The 26,981-nt window shown below is 40.5% G+C and overlaps 2 protein-coding genes across 4 annotated transcripts in view; one reads left to right on the top strand and one right to left on the bottom strand.

Moving 5' to 3' along the window:
* Positions 1-484: 484 nt before the first annotated feature.
* LOC123982300 (cingulin-like protein 1) lies at positions 485-12,193 on the top strand. Its single transcript, XM_046067744.1, has 16 exons — positions 485-504; positions 616-714; positions 839-1,000; positions 1,090-1,185; positions 1,495-1,553; positions 2,136-2,283; positions 2,368-2,472; positions 3,226-3,378; positions 3,818-3,985; positions 4,257-4,430; positions 5,506-5,595; positions 5,721-5,804; positions 7,575-7,693; positions 8,720-8,828; positions 9,285-9,448; positions 9,973-12,193. The coding sequence occupies exons 2-16, from the start codon at positions 676-678 to the stop codon at positions 10,085-10,087; spliced, it is 1,785 nt and encodes a 594-aa protein (XP_045923700.1). The 5' UTR covers positions 485-504; positions 616-675; the 3' UTR covers positions 10,088-12,193.
* Positions 12,194-18,583: 6,390 nt separating this feature from the next.
* The window catches only part of rab27b (RAB27B, member RAS oncogene family), a 75,079-nt gene continuing 66,681 nt past the window's right edge, over positions 18,584-26,981 (bottom strand). For all 3 annotated transcript variants that reach the window (XM_046067441.1, XM_046067440.1, XM_046067439.1), the window contains 3 exons: positions 25,463-25,566; positions 25,027-25,150; positions 18,584-24,285 (listed from right to left, as the gene is read on the bottom strand). In XM_046067441.1, the coding sequence (XP_045923397.1) occupies positions 24,099-24,285; positions 25,027-25,150; positions 25,463-25,566 (415 nt within the window). In that variant the 3' untranslated portion in view covers positions 18,584-24,098. The remainder of the gene's footprint in view (positions 24,286-25,026; positions 25,151-25,462; positions 25,567-26,981) is intronic.

Genomic DNA, 26,981 nt, shown 5'->3' with positions numbered 1-26,981 from the left:
TTTTTTCTAATTAAATGATGGTTGAGAAACTCTGAATTATACAAAGACAAAAGTCTTTTATCCTGCATCAAATTGAATCCAATCAGTATCTGAACCTTTCATGCAAAATTGCAATATGACTTATTTTACTGTACTTTAAATAATACAGTATTTACTGTCTGCTACAATAAATAAACTGACTCACCCAACAGTAATTTGCCACATGGTGCATTTGTAATTAACAGCCAACTATACAGTCAACCTTTTTAAATAATAAATTGTAATGTAATTAATAACCTCCATTAACCATAACATTTGTCCTATTTTTGTAATAATTTTAAAGAGCTTCACTGTTGAGGTCGACGTTCCTCCTCATCCTGTAATTCTGATGTTTTTGATTGATACATCAGAATTACAGGATGAGTCAAAGTTATTTAATTGGATTTTGATTATATTTGAAAATCGGTTTAGTTTTAAATTGATTACATCAACAGGGTTGTTGCCCACATTTAATAAATACAGCAGGTCACCACATTGTCTGTTTGTATTTGATATTAAAGTAAGAGCAAAAATTTTCATGCAAACTCTCTCTCTTTTGATATTGATTGGTCATTTTGTTTGTTTGTTTGTTCACAGTATGGTGTGGTTGACAGCCCTCCAAGGGTGTTCAACAGTCCGTACAGCACGGCCACCTCCATGGAATACAACCCCATGTACCGAATGTCTGAGTTCAAGGTTTGTAATTTGGATGGAAAAACTGAAACACTGTCTTATTTCTGTATCTTGTTTGTTTTTGTTCCTTTTCCACATACATTGACAAATGTAGGAGACTAACCCCCCCCCCCCCACACACCTCCAGGTTCAGGGTGGAATTTCTCCCACCACCTCAGAGATGAACCTGTACAGCTACAACAGTCGGAGCACCAGTCCAGTGGGCCTGCCCTCGCAAACACTCCTCTCCTCCCGCACCCGATTCTCCACCTACGACTCTCTGAGGAGGAGGACCGAGCTCAACAACACAGTACGTTTACTCACATACACACACAGATAAGACGCACTCTATCATCATGTCCACATTATATGCTTACATATATTTTTTTGTTGCTACAGGTGGTACCCACCCACTACAGTATGCGCTCTGCCACTCTGCCCAATAAAAAAGACTACATAGAGGAGTTGACCAAACAGTTAGACGCCTGCCAGAAGGTAGGCCTAATCTCATTACTTTAGGAATTCAAACGCATGTTCAGCTGTAAGGATGTGGTTTCCTACTACAAGTAAGAATTGACAGATGTCAGATAGATGCCAGACAGAAAGTCCTGGAGCTTTGAAAAAGATGGGATTGAAGCTAATCACGTGACCCGTGGTGATATCCTGATCAAGTCTTCTTATTTTTAAACAACTGCAATATTACCATTACTATTTTAGCAGACCTACTGTAGAAGAAGTCTCAGGGCCAGATTGACCGCTAGATGGTGCTGCAGTTAATCGTTATACTGTGTGTGTTCCCTCCAGCGTAACCAGTTCCTGGAGGCAGAGAGTGTGGAGATGGAGAAGGAGAGGAACCAGATAAGGTCGAACATTATGTTATATTTCTTTCTTCTTTCTTATTTTCCTGTTTGCTTTCCTACTTTCTGATTGCTGTCTTTCCTGCTGTCCTTCCCCAGTGGTCATAATTTCTCTTTTTTATGAAACTGTCTTTAACAACCTCCACTTGTCGAATTTGTCCCCTTGCTGCAGTGAAAGTGGGTGCTGCAGGGTGTGGTCGGTACAATGTAACTTCACTGGTGGGTGTGGTTTTGTGTGTGTGACGGACTGGACACCTTTAACCCAGTGGTTCTCAACCGTTTCATTCATCCAAGCTCCTGCTTAAATAATCTGTACTGAGTTTGTGCCACTCAAGTTTTTCTTAGAGAAGACTATTATAACACTGAGCTGAAAAGCTTTGTTTGACTGTTTTGCCTCTTCGCACCTGTAACCACACCCACAAGTGATGTAACAGTGTGCTGACCACGCCCCCAGTACGTTTCTACTTCACTCCATCCTTCAAAACAGGATTCTAAGCTGGTTTTAAGTTACTCTTCACTCCTCTCTGTCATCTCAATGTAAACCCCGAGTCTGACACATTTCCATTTGATGACTGTCTTCCTGTGAAGGTTTGAGATGCGCGGCCTGCTTGTGAACAAAGAGGACCTGCTGAGGACCAACACTCAGTTCACCAACGAGATAAAGAGGATGAGAGAGCAGATGATAGAGATGGAGAGAGAGAAGCAATCCATGGACGAGAGATACAGAGAGATGGAGGTGTGAGCGGACGGCTGGCTGGATGGAATGATCCTGTAGTTATCCATGTGTTTGCACGATTGACTCTTCTCTTGTACTGTGCAGATGGAGGTGAAGACGGCCCGGGAAATGATGGTGGAAGCCAACGCTCAGGAGTACGCCTTCAATTTTCTCCAGCAGTCCCTCCAAAACAAGATCCAGGATGCTGAGGTACTCACCAGCAACTAAAAATATAAAGATGAAAAATGCACTTTCATGTGTGAAAAGGCTGATTTGGATTCCTACATCTATATATGTCTATATTATAGAGGATCCTTTAAATCCTTATGATCATGTGGAACACTTAGTCATTTCAGTGTGTAGCCGTCTTTTTTGTATGTTTTAGCTACTGAACACAAACTTACACTTCAGACTTAAGGTCAGATTACACAACGCCTGTGTCTTTGTACCTTGTGGTTTAAGACGCGCACCGCGTACCAGAACCAGATGGTCGTTGCCTGTCATCCCCCTCTCATTCTCTTCTACCACATTTCCTGTCATTGTCACTGTCAAAAACCTGCAAATGTAGCCTGTTGCACCTTTAATGAAATATGATAATAAACAAGCGTGTGTTGACTGTTTTTTTGCAGATTACTGTGGATACAGAAACAATAGTCACAGCCAAAACCATGTATTTTCAAAATGCTGGGCTAAGCTAAACAGCCCTTTGCAGCCCTTGCAGACAATGCAGTGGGTTTTTAGATGTTGAAATGAGTGAAAATCCATAAATAATCCACTGCAGTCAATATGATGTTTTATTTGGCAACATGGGAATGCAGTTGTGAACATGGGCTGTCATCAGAACTCTTATTTGAGCACTCAGGTGTTGAGATATGAGAGCTATCTCTCTGACAGTCACAGACACACGGTATATGAGAAAGCAGAGCTCTGAACTATGTGTGTGTGTGTGTGTGTTGTGTTCAGGAGAACCTGGAGAAGCAGACGCAGCATGCCCAGACTCTGGCTGAGAAGTTGTGGCTAGCAGAGAGACAGCTGGAGGAGCTGGGGGTTGACAAAGACACAAGAGACAAGAGGACGTCCAACCTCAACAACACCATCATCAGACTGGAGGCAGAGGTACAATGACATTTTCTTTTGAAAACAAGTTAATAATAAAAATGTTATTTTATAGGTTGGTGGTACATGATACTATAACTGTAGCCTGTTACATTCCTGCAAATTAACAAAGATCAAAACTTTAATGGTGATGATGATTTACAAGTAAGTAATGGAAAAGGAAAGAAGTTTGCATTTTTCTTTCCCCAAACTTTTTTTGGTTCTAATTGGTTCAATGTTCCAATTTTCCTTTTTCTGCAAGGATTTGTTTACACCATAGTAATTGTGTTTGCAAAATTAGAACTCCAAACTCAAACATTCAAGGTGGTAATCAGCTTCATTACTTATGTCAAAACTGCCTCTGGTCATCGAAAAGATCATCCAAAATATCGTAGTGCTTCTACAAAGGATGCCTTCAGTGACACTTCAGAGTATTTAGAGCTACCCTGTCTTTTTCCAGCTGGAGGAGGCCCTGCAGGCGTCCACGCAGGCAACAGCAGAGCTGAACCTGCAGCAGAAGCTGCGAGAGGACAGCCAGCTGAGGGAGGAAGAGCTTGAGGAGTCTCTGCTGGAGAAGGAGCAGGAGCTGCAGCGATTGCAGGCCCTCGTCAGCAAACTGCAGGGGGAGGTATTCCCACTTGTCCAGTACTTTTAGTTCATACTTTGAGTACTTCTATACTTACATATTACATACAACACACTCTACTAAGCACAAGCCTGTTAACATTCATGTCACATTTGCTAGCATACTTTGGTGTCACCTGGGTTTTATGTTGTTGGATAAATGAAAGAAACTCAAAAGATATGAAGCTGCTGATTTTTAATGATAGCTGAGAACACATTTTGGTAGAAATGCAGCCTCGGGATCTGTATGTTTCTGTGTGTGTGTGTGCGTGCAGGTCTCTGGTAAGCTGATTGATAAGGAGCGGACCCTGGAGGAAGAGATCCAGCTGAGAGAGAGGGTACAGCTGCAGTGTAAGCAAGCAGAGAGGAAGGTGGACGACCTCCACATGGAGCTGCACAGCACCAACCAGGCCAAAGATGACCTGGTCAAACAACTTAAACAGGCTCAGGTACTGGTTTAAATCATTTAATAGTCAAATAGTTTTAATGTCAAGGCAAGTACTTCACATGCAATTTCAAAGTGTATAACATGAATATGTTGTAGAAGAATAAAAACAGGGGACTTGGGGTGTTCTGGTGACCTGGTGATTTAAGAAACTGTTAATTTCCTAAAACAGTTGGACACGAAGAATATTTGCTAAAAACTACAAGAGTGAATAGAGCATTTATTAGGGACTGTTTCCAGTAATGGATTAATTAATACACAGTACATTCATTGTTGGTTTGTGTCTCTTCATGGGATTTGTTGACTATATGAAAAAATACAGTATAGAATTTTACTAGACGTTGTAGAGACAAGATTAATTATAATAGAAACACAAAAATATATATTTGCATCAACCTGTATGGGATTTCAGACTGCTAACCAAGCTGGCGATGACAAAAAAACAATTTGGGATGATATAAAAAAAAGATTTTTGATTTCCTGAAGGTTTCATCCTTGAAGTGAACTCATAGTTCCAGCTGGAGATCAGACAGTATCCACAGTGTGTTTGCATACATGACCAATGATTCAAGCAGAGATGTCCACTTTAATTAATCAACCATTTAAACCATCAGAGTTTGGGGTTAATGAGGTATTAATTATGCAAATCATGTTTAGCAATCAACATGCTAATTCCATAATCCCAAATATTCATCATGTTGCTATTTCCGAAGATACTTAATCCGTCCCATTTCTAAATAACCTGAGTGTGTTCTGATGATGAGACAACAGACCGTTGACATCATGAAGAGTGACCTCAGATCAGAGGCTGACTGAAAAAAGTTTACTTTAGTTGTTTGGATGATGACTTATTCTTTTTTGACTCTTCTTCTCATATTGTGCATAACTACCTTTGCACTGCGTGTCAGATAATGTACACGTCTCAATCAGTAATGCTGCACTGGACGATGATGATATGTGGGGTTTTTTTATTTATTATGAAATGTTTTTTATCATAAATGTTTCCTAAACATAGATTTAATGGGCCTCTGCTATGTCCCCTCAGGGGTGTTTTGAAATTGAAATTGAAATTCTTTCAGGAGAAGATGATTGACCTGGAGAGCGATCTGGAGGAGCTGCATGAGAGCGAGCAGAGATGGGCCACCAAACACAAGAGAGCTATCGAACAGGTAAACACACTGGTGACAGGAAGTGAGTTAAGTGAAATATTCATTCAAAGGATTTAAAAAATGCTGATTGATCATGACTGATTTTATTTGACTGGTTATTAAGACATTTCTGTGTTTGCTGTCAGACTGAGCAGCTGCAGCTGAAGCTGATTCAGCAGAAAGATCTGAACGACCTGCTGGAAACTGATAAGGCCAACATGGAGAGACAGGTACTGTGTGTCTGTGTGTGTGTGTGTGTGTGTGTGTGTATGTGGTTTCACTTCCCCTTTTAGTCTGCATTGAACACAGTTAAACCATCTTTGTCAATACCTCACTCATTCTCTCTAATTCAAATTCATTAGACCTATACTGGATTTTATAATAATAATAACTTCTATTTTTATAGCGCCTTTCAAGGGACTCAAGGACACTTTACACATAACCACTGAGACACAAAAAACAACAGAACAACAAAAGGAGGTCAGATTATATGCCATGGTAAAGAGGTGGTTTTTTTTAGCAGATTTTTAAAAGTGTCCGAGGAGGGAGCATTGTGGATGTCTGTGGGAATGGAGTTCCAGAGGGTGGAGGCTGCGATGCTCAAGGCTCTATCCCCAAAAGTCAGCAATCTGGCGTGGGGGACAGAGAGCAAGCCCTTGTCGGTGGATCACAGGTTCCGTGAGGGGGTGGAGAAGGTCCAGTAGGTACAAGGGGGCAGTGGCATGGAGAGATTTTAGATGAGTAGGATTTTGTAAGTGATGCGGAATTTGACCGGGAGCCAGTAAAGCTGAGGATTGGGGTGATGTGCTGCCACGGCCTAGTGTGTGTGTGAGAACCCTGGCAGCAGACTTCTGGACATATTGCAGCCTGTCCAGGACCTTGCTGGGTACCCCATACAGGACACCATTACAGTAGTCTAAGCAGGAGGTGGTGGAGGCATGGATGAGTGACTCTGCCACAGAGTCTGAGAGTGATCAAAGTCTGGAGATATTTTTATGGTGGTAGAAAGCAGTTTTGGTAATGAGTTTGACATGAGACTGGAAGGAAAGGGTGGAGTCCAAAATGACACCAAGGTTACGGACTTCGTGGGATGGGGAGATGGAGTAACCATCCACTTTAAGGAGTAAATCACCTACCCTCTGTAGCAGCGGCTTGGGAGCCACTACCATTAGCTCTGTTTTGCTGCTGTTTAGCTCGAGTAGATTGGATGACATCCAGGTTTTTATTTCATTCAGACAGTGTCAACAAGTGACAGAGGGGGAAGCCGAGTGGATGGTTTGGTGCTGATATACAGCTGTGTGTCATCAGCATAGCAGTGGAAACTGAGACCATGGTGACGTATTATCTGACCGAGGGGGAGCATGTAAATGGTGAAAAGGAGGGGTCCAAGCTCTGAGCCTTGAGACGCATCTTGTTTGACTGAGGCCGGGGGGCTATAGTCTCTAAAGGTGATGAACCTGTTCCCTATTGGAGAGAGATGACTGGAGCCAGGAGACTGCTGAACCGGTGAGGCCAACACATTCAAATAGATGGTTGAGAAGGACAGTATGGGAAACTGTGTCAAAGGCTGATGAGAGATCTAGAAGAATGAGGATACTATGTCCAGAATCAGCGGCGATGAGGAGGTTGTTAATGATTTTAATGAGGGCGATCTCAGTGCTCTGGTGTGCTCTGAACTGATTATGATATTTAAGAGTTGTTGTTTTTTTTAAGGAAAAGATTTTTTGGAGGAGGATCCTGTAAATGGGATTATTAAGGAATTCTGATGGGGTAACATACTCTTTGGTGGACAAATTCTAAACAGATTATAATGGAGATACAGTAGGTTACTGTCAAATTACCATATGTATTGACAGTAATTTACAGTCAAGAACATAGTTTAAAGATACTGTACATTCAAGTAGTAAGTAATTAACAATACAGGAACAAAAGAAAAGTGAGCAAAGTGCTAGTAATACCTTATCTCTTATGAAAATATTTCTCGCTCTCCCGGCCTGTAGCTGCGTGAGCTGCGTCTGGAGGTGGAGGAGCTTCACAGCTCCAGAGTTCAGGAGGATGTCATCTCCAGGACGGAGAGCAGAGTCAAAGAGCTGGAGAACGCTCTGAGGACCGAGGAGAGGTCAGTCAAATCACTTTTTAAACAAAGTGTATTTTGTCACCAAGCATTTTTTCTCAGAATTTCTGAAAACCTGTAATGTGGTCCTGAGGTTTTCTGTCAGTATTCTAAGGTCACTTTCAGATCATTTGGTCTGGCAAAAATTATTTAGTTCTGGAACTGCTAAAATACACAAAGTAGGACACAGACTCAACATAAACACAAGAGCTGCTTTTCAATTTATGAAAAAATTCCCACACTGATGCACTTAGGTGTTACAATGGTTACCAAATGATATGTTGCATAGATATAGCCTATACATTGCTTTTACAGATGGATTAAAAAGTCGTTCAGTACTTGAATTCATGCATTCAGTCATTCATCTATTCTGAGAAAATTCTGTGGTTGGTCCGCTTGGCATTTTACAACATATTACAAGGCAAACCAATACAATTCAAATAGGCAAGAAACTGATATAACCAGAGGTGATTTTACCCACGTTTTAGTCCAGGAGGGTTAAACTGGCTGCTTTGTTTCTGCAGATTTTAGCTCTGTAACTACAAATCATGTAACTTACATGTTCACTTTCAAATGCTAGCTGTACAGCAGATTTGACATTTTGGTTTGTAGCTTTCCGTTTCCAAGCAGCCACTAGTTTCCCTTCAGTTCTGTACAATATGAAAGTGAATAAGCAGACTATTGAAACTTGCCTAAGTTGTGTAATAATTTAGAGCCAACATCAATCAGCACTTGAACTACTTTACCGAACACCACACATACAATAATGTAATATTGTGGAGTGCGATGGATTAGTAAATTTCAAAGGTCTGCTAATTGGTTTTAATTTCTAATTGCACAGAGTGGCTGCCGAGAATGGTAGAAAAACACATCCAAATGTACAAAAAACAGCAGTGTAGCTTAGCTGTGATATAAACCATATGTACCTGTAGCTGTAAGCAATGGATTTGCTGAAACATGCTACAGTATCAATCTAATTCTGGTCCTGTTGCTGTATCTAGTTGTTGGCTAATGTGTTTGTGTTCTGTGTAGGAACAAGTCAGTTCTGGCAAACACCATCAGTAAACTGGAGAGGAAGATCAACGAGCTGAGTGATCAGATGGAAGAGGAACACAGGATAGCTACTGAACAGAAAGAACTGGTAACAAACACTCACACACATACACACACGCACGCAGTGCCTATATATTAGCGTAGTAGTGGACATATTTGACAGTTAAAGATACTACATGTTATATTTTTCTTTTTTAATATAATACTTTGGAACAGATGTGATATTTTTGACATTTGTTATTCATGCCAACCAATGACATTTAAAATATTAAGTTCCTCTGAGAGCCCATGTTTCTTTTCTCTTTCAAGGAAATTCCTTTTTTTTTGGACATTAACTGTTTTTGTATAGTCGTCTTCTCTTTTTAGTAAACATCTGTCCTATAAAAACATGGCCAGTGTCTTTAGTACAAAAGCAAATAGGGAGTGTTCATTTGTCAGCAAGCACCTTAGTGGTTTTTATGTCTCAGTCGCTACTGTTAATAATATTATAATAATTGTTTAGTCCTGTCTGTCCAAACTAACAGCTCTGTAATTGGTCCTCCAGATGAACCAGAGGATCCGCTCTCTGAAGCGTCAGCTGAATGAAGCAGAGGAGGAGGCGAGCAGGAAGGACACGCAGTACCGCCACACCCAGAGAGAGCTGGCAGAGGAGAGGGAGACGAGCGGCCGGCTGCAGAAGCAGCTGCTCGACCAACACATGCAGACAAAGTACATACTCTAATACACACACACATCCTTGTACTTCTATCTTTGTGAGGACTGTCATTGACATAATGCATTCCCTGGACCCTTACATTAAACTTAACTATCACAAATACAATACTAATCCTAACCCTTACCCTAAACCTAATTCTGACCCAACCCTTAAAACCAAGTCTTAACATTCAAACAGCCCTTTTAAGTTGTGAGGACCGACCAAAATGTCCTCATTCTGTTGGTTAAAATCTTGTTACACCCACACATTCATCTTACCAACAGGTGTTAAAGTAGCTGTGAACATATGCTTATTTTGGATACTCAGTGGTTTTGTTTTAGTGATGTATCATTTGGTGACATGGCGTGAATCATTAGTGTGATTACTAGGGTTAACAGTGGTATAACAGTTGTTTAAATGTCCAGACACCTGCCAACCTCTCTGAAACTTGTGTTTTTACAGTATGTCACAGTGATGATGTTGTTTTCATGGCACAAAATAAAACCCCATGTCTTTCTTGTCACTGCCTCTCTAACAGGCGTAAGGAGACTCTGGCAATTCGTCAGACTCTGGACAACCTGAAGTATGACCTGAGTGACGAAGATGACGATCAACTGCTGCAGCAACGACCAAACAACTTCACCAAAGTCTAAATCATCGCACTCCACATTCTCTCATTACAAAACAAGTGTGTATATGTACATTTTTAAAAGCATAAAACCGGCTACATCTTTACACTACGGTGTGTTGACGTGACATATTTTCAACCTGCCCTGCCACTTTATCACAGTAGGCAGGAGGCATCTGCAGGGTGCACAACACAAAGTCCAGTCTTCTAAGAAAAAAAATATATATATGACCAAACCCACCAGGATCTTGGTTCAAATGTTTCTTCCCACTTTTCACAGATCTTGTTATTCCCTTATAATCTCCTAGAAGGTGTCCTGAAAAGAACAATGCAGTCTGGTACTAATTATAGGGAAAATAGAGATTTTCTCTATTTAAACTCAAGGCTAAATTCATTATGCATTTATTATTGGAAACTTCATTTCATATGTTGAATAGTAAGCCTGCTTGTCGACAAATTTGGATTGTTTGCATGTTCAGCAGACCTCCTATACACCGACTAAAAAAGTGCAATGAATTGAAATGAATTGGAAGTGTACCAATTGAAGTCCAAGAAACGCCCTCTCCTGGTGACCAGCATGAATTTCAAAAGGTACCTACATAACAAATCACAGAGCTCTGTAGAGAGATGCTCCTGGTGGATGTACAGCATCGCTGTCAGCGTGACAGACTCAACAGATCGAAACACCTTTCAACAATGAAGTCATATTCCCCTTTTCTCCTTTTCTATTACACAGAATAACATGGTTTGCTTGTTTGCCAAATAAATTAAATGTACGTGAGTTTGCTATAGAGCGATGTTGATATACATAAAGGGAAAACTTAATAGTGACAATAATGAGGTAACAAGGATTCGCCTTGTAGTTTGTAATCACTTCTTATAGTTGCTACAACAGCTGGCGTCTGTTCAAATGAGCTTTAAACAGCCAGAAGTAGATTTTAGAGTGTCCATTTTATATATCACGCAGTTTCACAAAAGCTTTATGGCCTTAAAGTCTAAACGCACACTTTGAACTTTGAAAGAAAGCGCAAACTCAAAGAATCACTGGTTCCTCCTAAATTTGACAAGCTTTGACAAGTTTTTTATTATCAGAGTGAGCTTTGCTGACAGTTCTTTAATAAGGAGGCATCACAACACATTCATCTACAGTGTTTGTAATATGTCAGCAACCACTATGGAATATGTTTAGAGTAATGACACACAACATGGTTTAACTGCGGAGCAGGGATCTTTGGATGTGCTTGTAGCAAATGTTTTGATTCACACAATTACTAGATTATTTATACTGAAACCTTTTTGTGTTTGTTGTTTTTATGATTTGCAGATTACCGAATTTTTTTTAGAGAATGTAATTTTGCATGATTTATGTTTTTCAGGGGGTTTGCTCCCTAAAAAAAACTAGACACTTGGCGTTAATCTGCTTCTTGTTAAATGTATTTTATTCAAATTCACTCAAACCAGACAAAAAAGGACAGCTGAGACGTTTTAGCTCTCAGAAGTAAAATAAATGTCTAAATACAGTTCAGATCCAAAATATGTGTTCATGCAAAGTATGGAAGAGGCAGACAAAAACATGTCTGATGTTCTGTATGCTCATATTTTGGAGGAAATAACTTCTTTTTTGTTTTTCAAAAGAAAACTAAGTGCACAGACTGGAGCAAACAGGGCTGGGTTGTTGAATTCAAATAATCTGTAGAATATTCACTGGTTTGATTCTCAAATATTAACTATGACCAAAGTTCATCAATACTTAAGGAAATCTCTTTTCCTTCTATTGATTGAGTTGTGATTAAATTGAACCCAGCCATGTTACAACATATGCAGTTTGGATTCTCTGTTTACATTTGTTGGTGTATTTTGCTATTTTTGGAAACAAGAGCATAAAGTTTTGTCCATGAAAGAGTTTCCTATTTCAGATGTGCCACTGTGTATTTTGGTTTATCTTTTCTCATAACAAAAGAAAGAGATGGCGCCTACATATATGTAAAAAGAAATAGAATACACTGACTTATTTTTGTAACTACACATTCTACTGGTTCTGCTGTTCTCGGGTATTTATTTTTGTTTTTCATATTCTCTCTTTTGGTGAGAAGTTCCTACAATACGCAAATAAATTCTTCTATAATGTGAATTCTGTGTGTCTTGTGTGTGTTTTTTGTGAGGAAAATTAATTTTACAAACAAATACTTAAAACTACTATTACTATTACTGTTACTATTACACTATTATGCCTTCATGTTAATATTTAGATTTTCTGTTGAGATGAGATGGCGTGCAGGACATGTTTACTCACAGAAAATGATTTGAAATGATTTAGGGCAAGAAAATGTTACATGTTACTTTATTGAATTTCTTACCTGTCCAGTAGATTTCTTTCTCTTCTCTCTCTCCTTCTGTCACTTTCTGCAGGTGTTTCTGCCTCCAGAGGTTTAGAGTCTGGATCTGTGGTTGTGGGCCATTGCCTTCCCTGTTCCGTACTCGACACCAGCTGCTACAATTATTATCACTCCTATATTTATCATTAATATCGCCATCATTATTTGTACTATTATTCATTTTCATTGATGTCTGTACCACTACCACCTTTACTGTTGTTTTTACATTTAGCACACTTTTATTCAGTGACTTACAATTGCTATACATGTCAGAGATCACACGCCTCTGGAGCAACAAGGGGTTATGTGTCTTGCTCAGGGACACATTGGTGGATGTGTCACGGTGGGAAGTTGAACCCGGGTCTCTCACACCAAAGGCATGCGTCTTATTCACTGCACCAACAGAAAATTGCTGCTCATTTTGTGACTCAAAGGCAATCATCATGGTGTTTATGTTTCTAATTACAACCAGTGTAAACTCGCTCGCCAGGCTGGGGATATTCAAGTTCTGACTTAGAGGAACAGTAAACGCGGTGTTCACGACAAGACTTGAGCTAAACAACTATTTATTTCAACCAATGTGACTAACCAGCTGTGTTCACACACAAAGAGTGAAAGGGTGAAGAACAAATACAACCGATTCCAAAGTTATTGTAGTACTAAGTCATCTTTAAGCAACTGTCCGGTCCCACAATGATAAATTTACTATAAAAGTGCAAACACCTAACTCTACAAGTAGTAGAAGCTGAATCTACATTTTAAGCAATTTTCCTAATACTTCAATAGTTTGTTTGATCCCACATTCAGCAGGTGCCAGATTGTCGGGGGGTTGCTGTCAGAACATTTTGATTAAGGTCCTGACAAACAGTGACTTGACTATTTATTTTTCCTCAAAGCAGCAAGGTTTCCAGGCATTTTTAAGACACCCTGACTGCTAGCTAACATGTTAATACAATATGTATTAAATCTATGACTATTTCTATAAAACATTAGCTGTGTAATGTTTGTTTAAATGTTAGGATATAAGCCCTCTAATCATGCAAGTTGAGAGAGTTTTGGTAAGCCACGGTACCGTTGCACAGAAACTTAATGTTTACACCCGGGACCAGCTGATCGTACTGAAGCCGACTGGGGCGCCCAGGCCCACAGACATCCCCACTGAGATCTGGAGGAGGACACACAGGGGTTGCAGAGGAGGAACGAAACAGCGTGGAAAGAGAGTGGGGTCCAGACAACAGAGACTTAGGAGAAGGAGATTTAAGCTGTGTCTCCCCTCTCTCGTCATGGGCAATGTGAGGTCACTGGCTAAAAAGATGGACGAGCTAACAGCGTTAGCCCAGAGTCAGAGGGAGTTCTGGGAGTGTAGTTTAATGTGCTTCACGGAGACTTGGCTACATTTGGATATTCCTGACCACAACGTCAGACTGTTTGGGCCGACAGAGACTGCACCAAGAGCGGTAAGCGTAAAGGTCACATTACGGTGAAACAGCGTATCTGTAGCCCTAGCTATGCTTGCTGTGGGACTCCGGCCATATCATCTGCCACAGGAAATTTCACATGCCATCGCTGTAGCTGTGAACATTCCGCCCTCTGCCAACCCGACGTCGGTGTGTAACTTCATCCACACCGTCATTGCTGAACTCCAGACTCAACACCCGAGTCGCCTCATAGTGATCTTGGGTGACTTCAACCACGTCACCATGACCACCACACTTACTAACTTCACCCAGTATGTGAGCTGCCATACTAGAGAGGAGAGGACCATGGACCTGCTGTATGCTAACGTTAAGGATGCATACAGCTCTTCCCCCCTCCCCCCACTGGGCAGGTCAGACCACAACCTGGTTCACATCAATCCCTGCTATGTGCCTCTGGTGAAAAGGCAGCCTGCGATCACATGGACAGTGAGGAGATGGTCGGAGGAGGCCTACGAGACACTTCAGGGATGTTTTGAAGTGATAGACTGGGATACACTCTGTGAGCCACATGGAGAGGACATAGATGGGTTTACTGAAAGCATCTCAGATTACATCAACTTCTGTGTGGACTGCACTGTCCCAGCAAAGACTGTCCATTGTTACCCAAACAACAGCAGAACAACATGAGGGAGGTCTGGAGCGGCATGAGGAACATCACTGGCTTCAGACCGACTAGCAGCAGAGGAATTGAAGGCAGCTTGGACAGGGCCAACGAACTAAATCTGTTCTTTAACATATTTGACTCAATGGCTCCCGCCCATTCCCCCACTAACTCAGCTGCTGTCTCACCTCAAACACCTCCAACCCCACCCTCCTCCTCCTCACTGTCCCCCACTCTCCTGTGAGACACCAACCCCCCCCTCCTCTGGCTCTCAGGTTAACAGCTCTCACCAGCCTGACCACTCCTCCTCTCCCCCTCCCCCACCTGTAACCTCTGTGTGCCTCACTGCTGACCAGGTGAGAAGACAGATGAGGAGACTCTACTCTGACAAGGCTGCAGGCCCTGACGGTCCCAGGGTGCTCAAAGCCTGTGCCCCCCAGCTATGTGGAGTCCTTCAACACATCTTCAACCTGAGCCTGAGTCTCCGTAGGGTCCCTGTGCTGTGAAAGACATCTTGCCTCGTTCCTGTGCCAAAGACGCCACGTCCCAGTGACTCCAAGGAGTACAGACCCGTGGCACGGACCTCCCACATCATGAAGACCCTGGAGAGACTGGTTCTGGATCAGCTGCGGCCCATGGTCGGCCCTTTTCTGGACCCACTACAGTTCGCCTACCAGCACCGACTGGGACTTGAGGACGCCATCATCTTCCTGCTCAACTGCATCTACGCCCACCTGGACAAGCCGACGAGCACTGTGAGAGTCATGTTTTTTGACTTCTCCAGTGCTTTCAACACCATCCGGCCGGCCCTGCTGGGTAAGAAGCTGACAGCGATGCAGGTGGATGCCCCCCTCGTGTCCTGGATTGTTGACTACCTGACTGGCAGACCACAGTTTGTGCACCTGCAACACTGTATCAGACAGCATGGTCAGCAACACCAGGGCCCCGCAGGGGACTGTCCTCTCTCCCTTCCTCTTCACCATCTACACCACAGACTTCACACAGAGTCCTGCCAAGTTTTCTGATGACGCTGCTGTGGTTGGATGTATTAGCAAGGGTGACGAGGCTGAGTACAGAGCTGTGGTGGGAGACTTTGTCACATGGTGTGAGGAGAATCATCTGCAGCTCAACGTGACAAAGACAAAAGAGCTGGTTGTGGATCTAAGGAGAGCCAAGACACCAGTGACCCCTGTTTTCATCCAGGGGGTCCCTGTGGACATTGTGGAGGATTACAAATACCTGGGAGTGCACATGGACAATAAACTGGAGTGGGCAAAGAACACTGAGGCCCTCTACAGGAAGGGCCAAAGCTGTCTCTATTTTCTGAGGAGGCTGAGGTCCTTCAACATCTGCAGGACGATGCTGAGGATGTTTTATGAGTCTGTGGTGGCCAGTGCTATCCAGTTTGCTGTTGCATGCTGGGGCAACAGGTTGAGGGTAGCGGATGCTAACAGACTCAACAAACTGATCCGCAAGGCCAGTCACGTTGTGGGGGTGGAGCTAGATTCTCTGTCGGTGGTGTCAAAGAGGAGGACGCTGTCCAAGCTACATGTCATCTTGGACAATGTCTCCCACCCACTCCATGACTTGCTGCTCAAACACAGGAGCACTTTCAGTGCAAGACTCATTCCCCCAAAATGCACCACAGAGCGCCACAGGAAGTCATTCCTGCCTGTGGCCATCAAACTTTATAACTCCTCCCTTTAAGTGTCTGACACTTAGTCAGTTACTAAACTATTACCTGTTTAATAATTATGTGCAATATTCTCTGCTGCTATTTATTCACTAGTCCTTTTTGGTTCACCATAATAATTCTTAATAATGTAAATATTGTACATACTATACATACATTATTGTACAATATATACATATTTGTCTTATACTTGTTATACTATTATATTTATATACTCTACCTATGACAAGTGCAATTGTGACAAAAGAATTTCCCCTTGGGGATCAATAAAGTATTTCTGATTCTGATTCCCTGTCAAAGGAGACCTATTATACTGCATTTCCAGTCCTATATTGTTGTTTTGTGACTTCTGTATGGCAGCTTTGCGTGATTTAAAGTTCAAAAAAATAATTTTCTATCTTATACTGGCTCTTCATGTAGGTCTTCATTTCAGCCTCTGTCTGAAACAAGCAATAGATGCTCCTGTCTCTTTAAGGCCCCTCCTCTGTCTTCTGATTGGCCAAGACCTGCACATTACCAGACTGTTGTTGCTGCTGAGCGCTGCTGTTCGGAGTAAATGACCGTATTTGTAATACCGACTCCGTGTAGCTCCATGTGTCATAGAACGGAGCCGTTGGTAGAAAAAGCTGTTCAAAACCCAACGTTAAGAACAGGAGGAAATCTGAGGTTTTGGCTTACAGGGGTTTCTTTTAAATACTTTTACCTCATTATTCGAAGGTTTGGCAATGTTTAATGTAGTGGATCAGCCAATGTTCAATTATTTAATTATTTCGTGGAACCAGTGTCCCCCAAGAGGACAAACTAAGTATTACATGCCATCGTTCTGAAATGCCGCTTCTGCTGTATAATTGCATTACTCTGTACTTATTTGTTCGTAATCTGATGCCATGTTCGTGTAACTGGCTTATATTCTCTAAGTAAGAATGTGTAACAGCCAATATTATCCAGGAAATATTGAGTTAAGACTCTTTCATTCTGAAATCCTGAAAATGTGTTTAACTGGTAACCATTCTAATATTTTCCTTTCCCTTTTATCAAATGCTTAAAACTAAGAACGGTATAACTGTTTGACATTAAAGGTTTGATTGTGGGAAGATATTTGATTAAAATATGCGTATATAGTCTTTAGGACCATATTAAAAATGAATACACCGAAGCCTCCTCCTTTGTCGCTTGCTGTCTTCTCTTGTAGGCTACTTCGGTTCTTCAGCAGCTCTCGGCACGCGCTCAGCGTGCTCCCATCTCCTAGAAACCGTGGCGCCGTGATTTCTAAAGTTCTCTTTGTCTTCCAGCAAACTTTCGTTGAATTTATCTTTTTCTTTTGTTTGTAAAGTCATCTTATTTTCTTTTGTTGAAGTTATTAGACCGTTAAGTCACGCAATTTTATTCAAGAATGACCAAGTTCTTTTTAAGCTTTATTTCGTTATTATGTCACTCCTCCCCACAACAACGAAGTCGGGAGGCCAGCCACGTGGTTAGTTACGCGAGCAGTATCAAAGGACAATCAAACCGACAACCCAAGCCAAGGTTAGCAGCCTATCCCTGCAAGTTTTCTTCAATAAGCCGACGAAGGGGGACCTCCCGGAGCAATTCCCTGGCAGAGGAAGCGACCGGCCGACGGCCTGTTAAGCCGTCTCAACCGAGAACGCACGAAACTCAGCCAGCGTGAGGCCGCCGACCATCAACCCAGCTGAGAGAAACAACAAGCAGTAAGAAACAAACGGCATTTGTGGTTGAGTTGATGTCCAATAGTCTTTTAATCCATTAGCTTTAATCCTTAATCATTCCAGCCTAAAACTCCTAGACAAATTTAACCGAGTTAGTATCATATAATGTGCGCTTATTAGTTCTCTTTCTCCCTATGAATCAAATTCTCCCCACAATAGAACAACTCAGTTTACATTGAACTCCACAACATTCTCATTGTTTGCATTCTGTCTGTTTAGCCATTGTTTACTTCTTTGATGTATATTTAATCACATTTATATCCACCCTTTAGTTAGCTAATAAATTTCTCCTAAATAAAAGGAACTCTGTGTGTATTGTTTAACTCCAGGTCACTGTAACGGAGGAATTACGCCCTCAATATGAGATTGACTGATTTTATTAAAATGATTAAGCAATTACTACTTACTGATCACTAGGAATAATTGTGTAGTTATTAAACCCATAACATTACCAGGGAGTCCCTGGGCGAAATATTAATATTCATAATTTGTATTAAAAATCATACGTAGAAATGCTACATTAACATAAACATCAAACATTGTAGATAAGGAAAATCATATGGAAAAGCATAATAGGTCTCCTTTAAGCAATTTAATTTTACCAAAACCAAAGCAGACACTTCTGGAAGTAAAATAAACCCACAGCATAAAACAAACACATAGATTTATTTGCAGCTCTGACATCAGAAACATTAAACGCATCACAGGTCATTTCATTCTCATTGTGTCAAACATGCTGACAGTGCAACAAACCCAACAAACACACAGCCATTGATACACGCGGTGAAAACTGAAGAAACGTGTACAAACCGCAGGCATCAGAGAGAATTCACACACAGAGGATTTCCAAAAATAAAAGCTCTTAGAGGTACTTGAATTAAATAATTGTTTTGATATATCGGGCACAAAAACAACATCATGACTTCTGGTCGCTTATGCCTCTGCTTTGTAATCTATAATCAATAATGCTTTGAAATATTAAGTAGCTCACAAACTTTACAGAGGATCAGACAGAAGAGTTAATAACAGGCACAACATGACTCTTCAAACAGTGTAAACTTTGAAAGTGAATTAAAAAACTAGCAAAACCATTTAAGACTTATGAAAGAGAAGCTTGAAGAAAACATGATGCAAAAGGGCACAAGAAGACAAACATATTCTTAAAATTTCAATAACATTTGTTTGCTCTTGGTGGGAACTGTTTGGCTTCTGTAAATATCATCACAGAGTACGGTCTAGACCTGCTCTTTTATGAAAAGCGCTCTGAGATAACTGTTGTTGTGATTTGGCACTATATAAACAAAATTGAAATTGAAATAGAAAATATGAGCAACTTAAGAAGAAAGGTTCAGATAAAAGCTGACAAAATGGTTCTGAAGATTGTCATAATTAAAAGCAATTGGTTCTACGTGTGAAGGAAAAAGGTTGTCCATCTAGAGGTGAGGCAATCTGGAATCTGGACTCAAATACTCAACACAACCACCTGTTGATTCTTTTTATGAGCATAGTTTTTCATCTTGCTTTATTTGATCTGGAGTGTTAGGTCGATCTTAAATATTAATTTCCGTGTTTAATCTTTTTGTGTCAATGCAAAATCAATAAATTAAGATTAAAATAGAATCAAATTAAAATAAAAAAACATTTTGCAGCAATTGAATCCAAATTTGTTTTCTGTGATCAATAAAGGTGCATTACAGAGAAATCAAAGCCATAATTGAAATGTTTCACCAAACATTTACCAAAAACATGTAGATTTTTCGAGAACTGAGAAAAAATTATACAATTGATTATTGGCTTTAACGAAATGAACACTTGGTAAACTTTTTAAAAGACTTTTAGAGACATTTTAAAGCTGCTCTATCTTTATAGTAACAATCTATTGTGTAATATGAACGGTGACACTCCTTGTGAACCGCCAGAGAATTATGCAGCACAATACAGAGCATTTTAGCCTCTTTTAGCATATTGATTTGGTTTTTTGGCACATTTAGTGTATGATTAAGTTCTTCAACCCCCTTTCCAGCAGCAGCAGGCAGCTGGGTTTTTTCTTTTCAGCAAACAAGCTTTCATAAACTCACTGTACACCACCTGTCCAGCACCAGACAACAGACAGACAAAGAATGGAACATCTAGCAGCTAGGGAGTTGGTGGAGACCAAAGCAGAGCTAAAATGATAGTAAATATCGTAATTAGATTTTTCAGATTGACACAAACAAAATGTTACTGTGTCTGCAGCGGTTTACTTTCACGATCAACAATTTTATAAGGTGTCAGCTTGTTCCACTGTCCCCAAGTGGTCAAAAAAGTTCAGTTACTGCAGTGTTAACTATCTTTAAAGGTCTTAAAGATACAATTCCGCTGAAATATCACTTGCTTAACAGTAACAGGACATTAACGAAAGTTAGAACAAAGGAAATACACAAAATAAAAATAATCCCTTTGTTAAGAGGATTTCAGTAGGCTGCTGAAGTGTTTGGAAATATGTAAACCGTACATTATCATTACATGATATACTATTAGACCAAAATTAATTACAGATTGGACCAAAAGTAGTAAGCAGAAGATCAGCTGCAACAAATCTATAGAGATACAGTGTTCTCTGGGAACATTATCACAATAATGCAGCCAGGGGAGTAACCAGGGGAGAATGTTACAATGTGAGCCATCTCCTTATGTCTTTATAATCCCCAAATAAATGTTCTGATAAATTAAAACAGCAATGGGTGTTTAATATGGCACTGAGATCAGCTGTTGGCAGACGACTCTGCTTGGCTTTTGAACAAATTAAGAACACACAAAATAAAAACACATTTTGTGTGTGTGTATGTGAAGGCAGTTTTTTTCTGAGTGAACAGCAGAATGAGGTTTACGTTTACGTTTGTGACATTTCCTTTTTTTATTTAGCAAACTGGCAGATTTAATATACTGTAGGTGACAACAAGGTGATGCCAAAGCTCTATGACCATTTAACTACGGATTTTTAATGGAGCACAACAACAAATATTACTGATTTTAAAAAATCATACTTTGCATTACTGCTGAAAAATTTGGCAGCCACAGGTTTCACTTACACTTTGAAAACCAACCTGCAGTAATCCTAAAATTATGCAGCTGTGAGTTGGGACTGCTATGTAAACCCTCCCCTTGGCTCACTGAAGGATGAAGTAAGGACTTAGCTGCCAGCAGGTGGCAAGCAAATAGATAATTTCACTTGTTTCTGGTGCACCTCAACTGGGCTAAAGAAAAAGTAAGGCAGATGAAGGTGTTACTTGATGTTAGGAAAATTATTGAGTTGCACTTTAAACAAAAGAGTTCATCTCAGAAGATCATCTGATTTTTGACATTGAAATAGACTGTTAGTAAGTTTATGTCTAAAAGACTTCGAAATACGGATGTTTCTTGTTGTGCTCACGCATAGCATCGTGGTACATATCACACAGCACTCAGTTGACTTCAGTTTCATTAAAACATGATTTCATTAGGTTTTCTGCACCAGCAACTTTTAAATGGTCAGTTATGCAATGAAAAAAATTTGTTAAGCAACAAAACACAACAAAAAGTTGATCCACAGTATCTTCAAGTGTTGAACTAAAAAAGTCAAGTTCAGAACAAAGAAAAAAAGTCTTAAACAACTTCTACTATTCCTCTTCAAGCGCTTATAATAGTGTGTTTTCTTTATGTTAAAGACGCATTGTGTTGCTAGAGTTGTAATTTTTGGGTTAATTTGACAAGTAAGAGCACTACTGCAATAAAAAAATGCAAATGCAGTTGAGACAATTTTCTCTTGACAGACCTGAAACTTAAAAAAAGAAGGTGTATGACATATAAAGAATATAACAAAAATATGACAACAGAAATAATAATCATGTTTTACATTTCTTTTAATATAAATAATTGGTCTAACAACATTGGTCATGTATGGGGCCTTAAAGCAATATTTCACTTTGCCTGATAATCTGTTATAAAGAGATAAGAGGTCAACATCTGAAAGCTGCCCCGAAAAGCTGACGTCACCTAACTGACATTTGGAGTTTTTTCCGATCTTAAGGTTAGGGCAAATAATGATGCTGATTAGATATAATTATCCTCTCCACTCACAAATTAATTTAACTTTTTAAATGCATTTATATTGACTTACAACCAGTGTTTGTTCTATTTCTAAAACAGCCATTGTCTTTTTTAGGCTATTGATTAGCATCATTTCATTTACTGTAAATATTAGCAAATTGCGGTGACATTGCATCCTCTTATCTCTGACTTATCTCAAACTCCCACAGAGATTAAACTCTGTTCCACTACAGTGGAATAAAGCTTTAAAAGCCAAGGCAGTAGATCAGTGTGGACCAATACATCTATCCTGATCTGGGACACTCTACTAATGATGTACAATGTAGGCTTTTTTTCTCCATTGCACATGTGTCATGCTGTACCCATATTTGTCCTACAATATGAATGGTATATTATCTGCAAATCTGTAGTCAGCCAAGTCTGGCACCATTATGGAGGACTAATGAGAGTCAGCTGTACAATAGCAAAGTATAAAAAAAACTGGGCTTCTAACAGAAAGCTAGCTGAAGCACTGTTGTGTCTGCTAATCTGTTCAGTCCAAAGTAGAACTGGGAAATAAAAAAAGTATATATACTTAGCAAAATTACAGTCACAATTCAGTGTTACTACCATAATGTAAAAGTATCCAGATTATTCAAACAATGTTACTCCTAATCAATCACATGGCAGTCTAAACAGCAAAAAAAGGTCAGCATGGTAGGTTACGTTAGCTTAACTTACCGCATGCTTTTGTTTTGGAATCAAAGGTCAGATAGAAAGACAGAATTCAGAGAAAATTTTAAAGTAGGTGAGGACTGATACTACGAGGTATAGGCTACTGATATGTTTTTCTCAATTTGAGTTGTTTACATATAAAAGCTACTGAAACACTGCAAATTGTCTTTACTCCAAAAAACTCATCAGCCGCTTTTGTTAATATTAGCACATTTAGCCACTGCTAAAGATGGAAGGTTGCTACACATTCTCCTAATATCAAGGCAGTCTCACCACAAATCTTACATTTATCAAGGTTGTTGATCCAAAATATGAATACTCTCGATCAGGTGGCCATAAGCAGAATAATATACCCTGACCTGTTTTTAGTTACGAAAAATAATGTACTCCGCCTTGGGTTGGTTTGTTTATTGTTAGAAATATAAAGTTTAATATAGGTCCAATATTTATCTGCCCAGCTCATTGTGGATTAAGCTATTATTCCATATCCTAAAATTAGCTATAGAAGCTAAAAAGCTGACATTGGCTTGACAATAAAAATCAATCACTGATTAATCTGAATCAGAAAGAGATACCATGGTAGACCTCCAACAACTACAACACAATTTGTTGCATTTCTAGCAAAATTCCAAACAAAACAGCTTCAAACACTGAAAAATCACCATATGTGGCCAATAAGGATACAGCATCAAAAACAGTGTGAAACAGGGGGGGGGGAGAAAAGAAAAAAGCGGTCACGCAGTTGCTCAGCCCGGCCCTGGAGGAAAAGTTTCAGGAGAGGAGATGACTTAATTTACACAGACACAGCCTGGTGTTAAACTCTTAATGGCCCCGAATAGGCTGTCATCCAGTGACAGCCTAAACAGGAAGCAAAATCTTTCCCTTGTGTTCGAAGTGATAAACAAATCATACTTTAAAGAGTAAAAATGTAACATCTCTTTTTGTCTGTTTAGATCTATTCAAATTATTCAAACCACTTGCAAGTGGAGAAATTGGGAGTGTTCAGAGCTTTATTCCCAGGCTGCATGTTTTAAACGAGGCACATTATTTGTCTGACAGTGGTGAAACTGTCCCCTCCTGTTTTAATTTCCTCAAAGGTTGACACGTTGACACTGTAATACCTTAAATATCCACCAGAGGGGGACAGGGTTGTTTCATTGCCAAAGTGGCAGACCCTTTGGGAGGAGAAGGAAGCATAAAGGGAGGAAGAGAATGAAAAGAGGAGCCGAAGGTAGTTAAAGGTTACTCTTGAAGAGAAGAGTGTGAACAGAAGTAGATGAAGAAACATGCAATCAAAGATGACAGAAGGTAAAAGAAGGAGGGAATGTGCTGAGTAGAAAGGACAGACGACTGAGGTCGTTTCCTGAATCGCCTTGTGATCTAGCATGCACATTTCTTCTCATTGAGCTGCGCGTCGGCAAGCTTTGTGGCCCCGTTCCCATTGGCTGGCTCGGCGGGCGGTTTGTCAACGCACTGCTCCATCCTTTTCATGACCAGGTCCAACAACGTTATCACCGCCTTGTCCACCTCCACTCCTGTCGCTGCACTTGTCTCAAAGTACGGGATCCTGTGAGCAGCAACAACAGAAGTCTTTGTTTAAAAGTTCCATAACAGTAGAATGTTTTAGCAAATTACACTAGGACTGTTTTGCAAATAATCCCATCAATTTTTAGATGAATTTCAATTGGACTCGGTGAATCACTTGCTTATAGAGCCAGTCGGGCCACTGTCTAACCTCCCACACCTTTAATTCTGAAGATCAGAGCTGTATCTTTCACCGTTAACACATCCTGAGCGCTCCTCCACATTTTTTCCCCCTTAATCTGTGAACAAAGACTGCCACATTGATCCCTTCCATTTACTCAGTTGAGCAATTAGCCCGCACAGATTTCCAAATCAATATTTTGTGTGCGGCTGAAGAAGCTTTGTCTAGCAAGGACTAGCAAGGACTAGCAGGTTTAGGGTTCTCGTCAATGAGATAACAGTGAGTATTCTAAACATTCTCTGCTCATGCACATGATTTTAACGTAGCTATGATAATTAACTTTTTTAAATTTGACTAACTGAGGTCACAGCACACTGAAATAATCTTTACTGAAACCAATGGCTGCCTGCGAGTCAGAAAATCTATTTACAGTATAAACTGATGGATGGTTTGGAAAATGATCAGCAATAGTGCATGCAATCCATGTTTGTTGAAGCATTGACAAGCATTATGTTCACTCCTTCCAATATTCTTAATATTCCAGTAATCCCGACTCCAAATAAAATACATGCACTGAATACTGTACATGAAATTCAAACTTACCCGTATTTATCAGCCAGCTCCTTGGCCTGTTTCTCCTGAACCTCCCGCTGGTCGGCCAGGTCCGCCTTGTTTCCTACCAACACAATATCTGGATTCTCACAGTAGGCATTGGCCTGTAGTTGGCCTGAAAATGAATACAAATAAAAAAACAAATGAGAAAAGCGAATGTAATAAAGAAAAACTGTCTCTTTGCATACGTGAATGTGTGACAGGGACAGAGAAAAATTGTTTAGCCCACTGCGTTTTATTTCATGCTTTTTTCAGATAAACTTCATTGGGCATAAAATATTCATTTATGTGCAAATATAATAAAACTTGTCCCTTGTAGAGTTTTTGGCCACTGGTGGCACTGTAGAGTAATTTTTTGATAGCATAATCAGAAGATGAAGGCTAAAAGAACACAATGTGTAAAGAAAATGTGACGTTAACAACATACTCATCCAGTTTCTGACGTTGAGGAAGCTCTGCTGGCTGGTGAGATCAAACATCAGCAGGAACCCCATGGCGTCCCTGAAGAATGCCGTGGTCAGGCTGCGGAACCTGGAACACACCGCAGAAAAAGCTGAGTGTCTGAAGTTGCAGTTCCTCTAATGGTGCTGCAGGAAAACTCACACAATATAGAAGCAAAGAAAAGAAAAACAACTAATTTCTCTGTAGGAATATGAAATTAATTTATTATTTCTACTAGAGGGTCTGGTCAGAATAGTTCACTTCTTATAATGATTTTCCAAGTGATGATTTTGAACATGAGGATATTAAGGCAGAAAGGCCACAAACAACGGTATGTTAGAGATGGCAGAGATTTCAGCTCTTCACTTGACGATGATTGGACCATGATTGGCTTCCAAACTGATGTCACAAAATCATTATTGCACTCAGATTTAAGGTGATCGCAGGAAACTTTCTACCTTCAGTAGATGAATGTGAAAACAGTCCATAAAGAGTCAAGAATCATTATTAGAGAGTCATTATTCTGCACAGTAAAGCTCAACATCTAAGTAAAGTAACGATCAGCGATAATTGGAGGGGGACTACTTTTCAGCTTAAAGCTGCAATAATAATAATAGTTTTATAATAACAATGACATATATTTTCATGTGTTTGTGAACAGGCTCACTCATAGTGAGGAACCCACAGAGAATTACACTGCTCAAAAAAATAAAGGGAACACTTAAACAACACAATGTAACTCCAAGTCAGTCACACTCCTGTGAAATCAAACTGTCCACTTAGGAAGCAACACTGATTGACAATCAATTTCACATGCTGTTGTGCAAATGGAAAAGACAACAGGTGGAAATTATAGGCAATTAGCAAGACACCCCCAATAAAGGAGTGGTTCTGCAGGTGGTGACCACAGACCACTTCTCAGGTCCTATGCTTCCAGGCTGATGTTTTGGTCACTTTTGAATGCTGGCGGTGCTTTCACTCTAGCGGTAGCATGAGACGGAGTCTACAACCCACACAAGTGGCTCAGGTAGTGCAGCTCATCCACATCAATGTGACAGGCCAGTACATCAGGAGACGTGGAGGAGGCCGTAGGAGGGCAACAACCCAGCAGCAGGACCGCTACCTCCGCCTTTGTGCAAGGAGGAGCAGGAGGAGCACTGCCAGAGCCCTGCAAAATGACCTCCAGCAGGCCACAAATGCGCATGTGTCTGCACAAACGGTCAGAAACAGACTCCATGAGGGTGGTATGAGGGCCCGACGTCCACAGGTGGGGGTTGTGCTTACAGCCCAGCACCGTGCAGGACGTTTGGCATTTGCCAGAGAACACCAAGATTGGCAAATTCGCCCCTGGCGCCCTGTGCTCTTCACAGATGAAAGCAGGTTCACACTGAGCACATGTGACAGACGTGACAGAGTCTGGAGACGCCGTGGAGAACGTTCTGCTGCCTGCAACATCCTCCAGCATGACCGGTTTGGCGGTGGGTCAGTGATGGTGTGGGGTGGCA

The sequence above is a fragment of the Micropterus dolomieu genome, linkage group LG13 (assembly GCF_021292245.1).
Source record: "Micropterus dolomieu isolate WLL.071019.BEF.003 ecotype Adirondacks linkage group LG13, ASM2129224v1, whole genome shotgun sequence".
NCBI lineage: Eukaryota > Metazoa > Chordata > Actinopteri > Centrarchiformes > Centrarchidae > Micropterus > Micropterus dolomieu.
Note: the sequence above shows the minus strand (reverse complement) of the source record. Positions and strands in the feature narration are given on the sequence as shown.

Bases quoted from the DNA above. Each gene is read 5' to 3' on its own strand.
- LOC123982300 (XM_046067744.1), top strand. From the start codon at position 676: ATGGAATACAACCCCATGTACCGAATGTCTGAGTTCAAG. The intron at 1,554-2,135 runs GTCGAACATTAT...CTTCCTGTGAAG, and splicing joins AAGGAGAGGAACCAGATAAG to GTTTGAGATGCGCGGCCTGC. The intron at 5,805-7,574 runs GTACTGTGTGTC...CCCGGCCTGTAG, and splicing joins AGGCCAACATGGAGAGACAG to CTGCGTGAGCTGCGTCTGGA.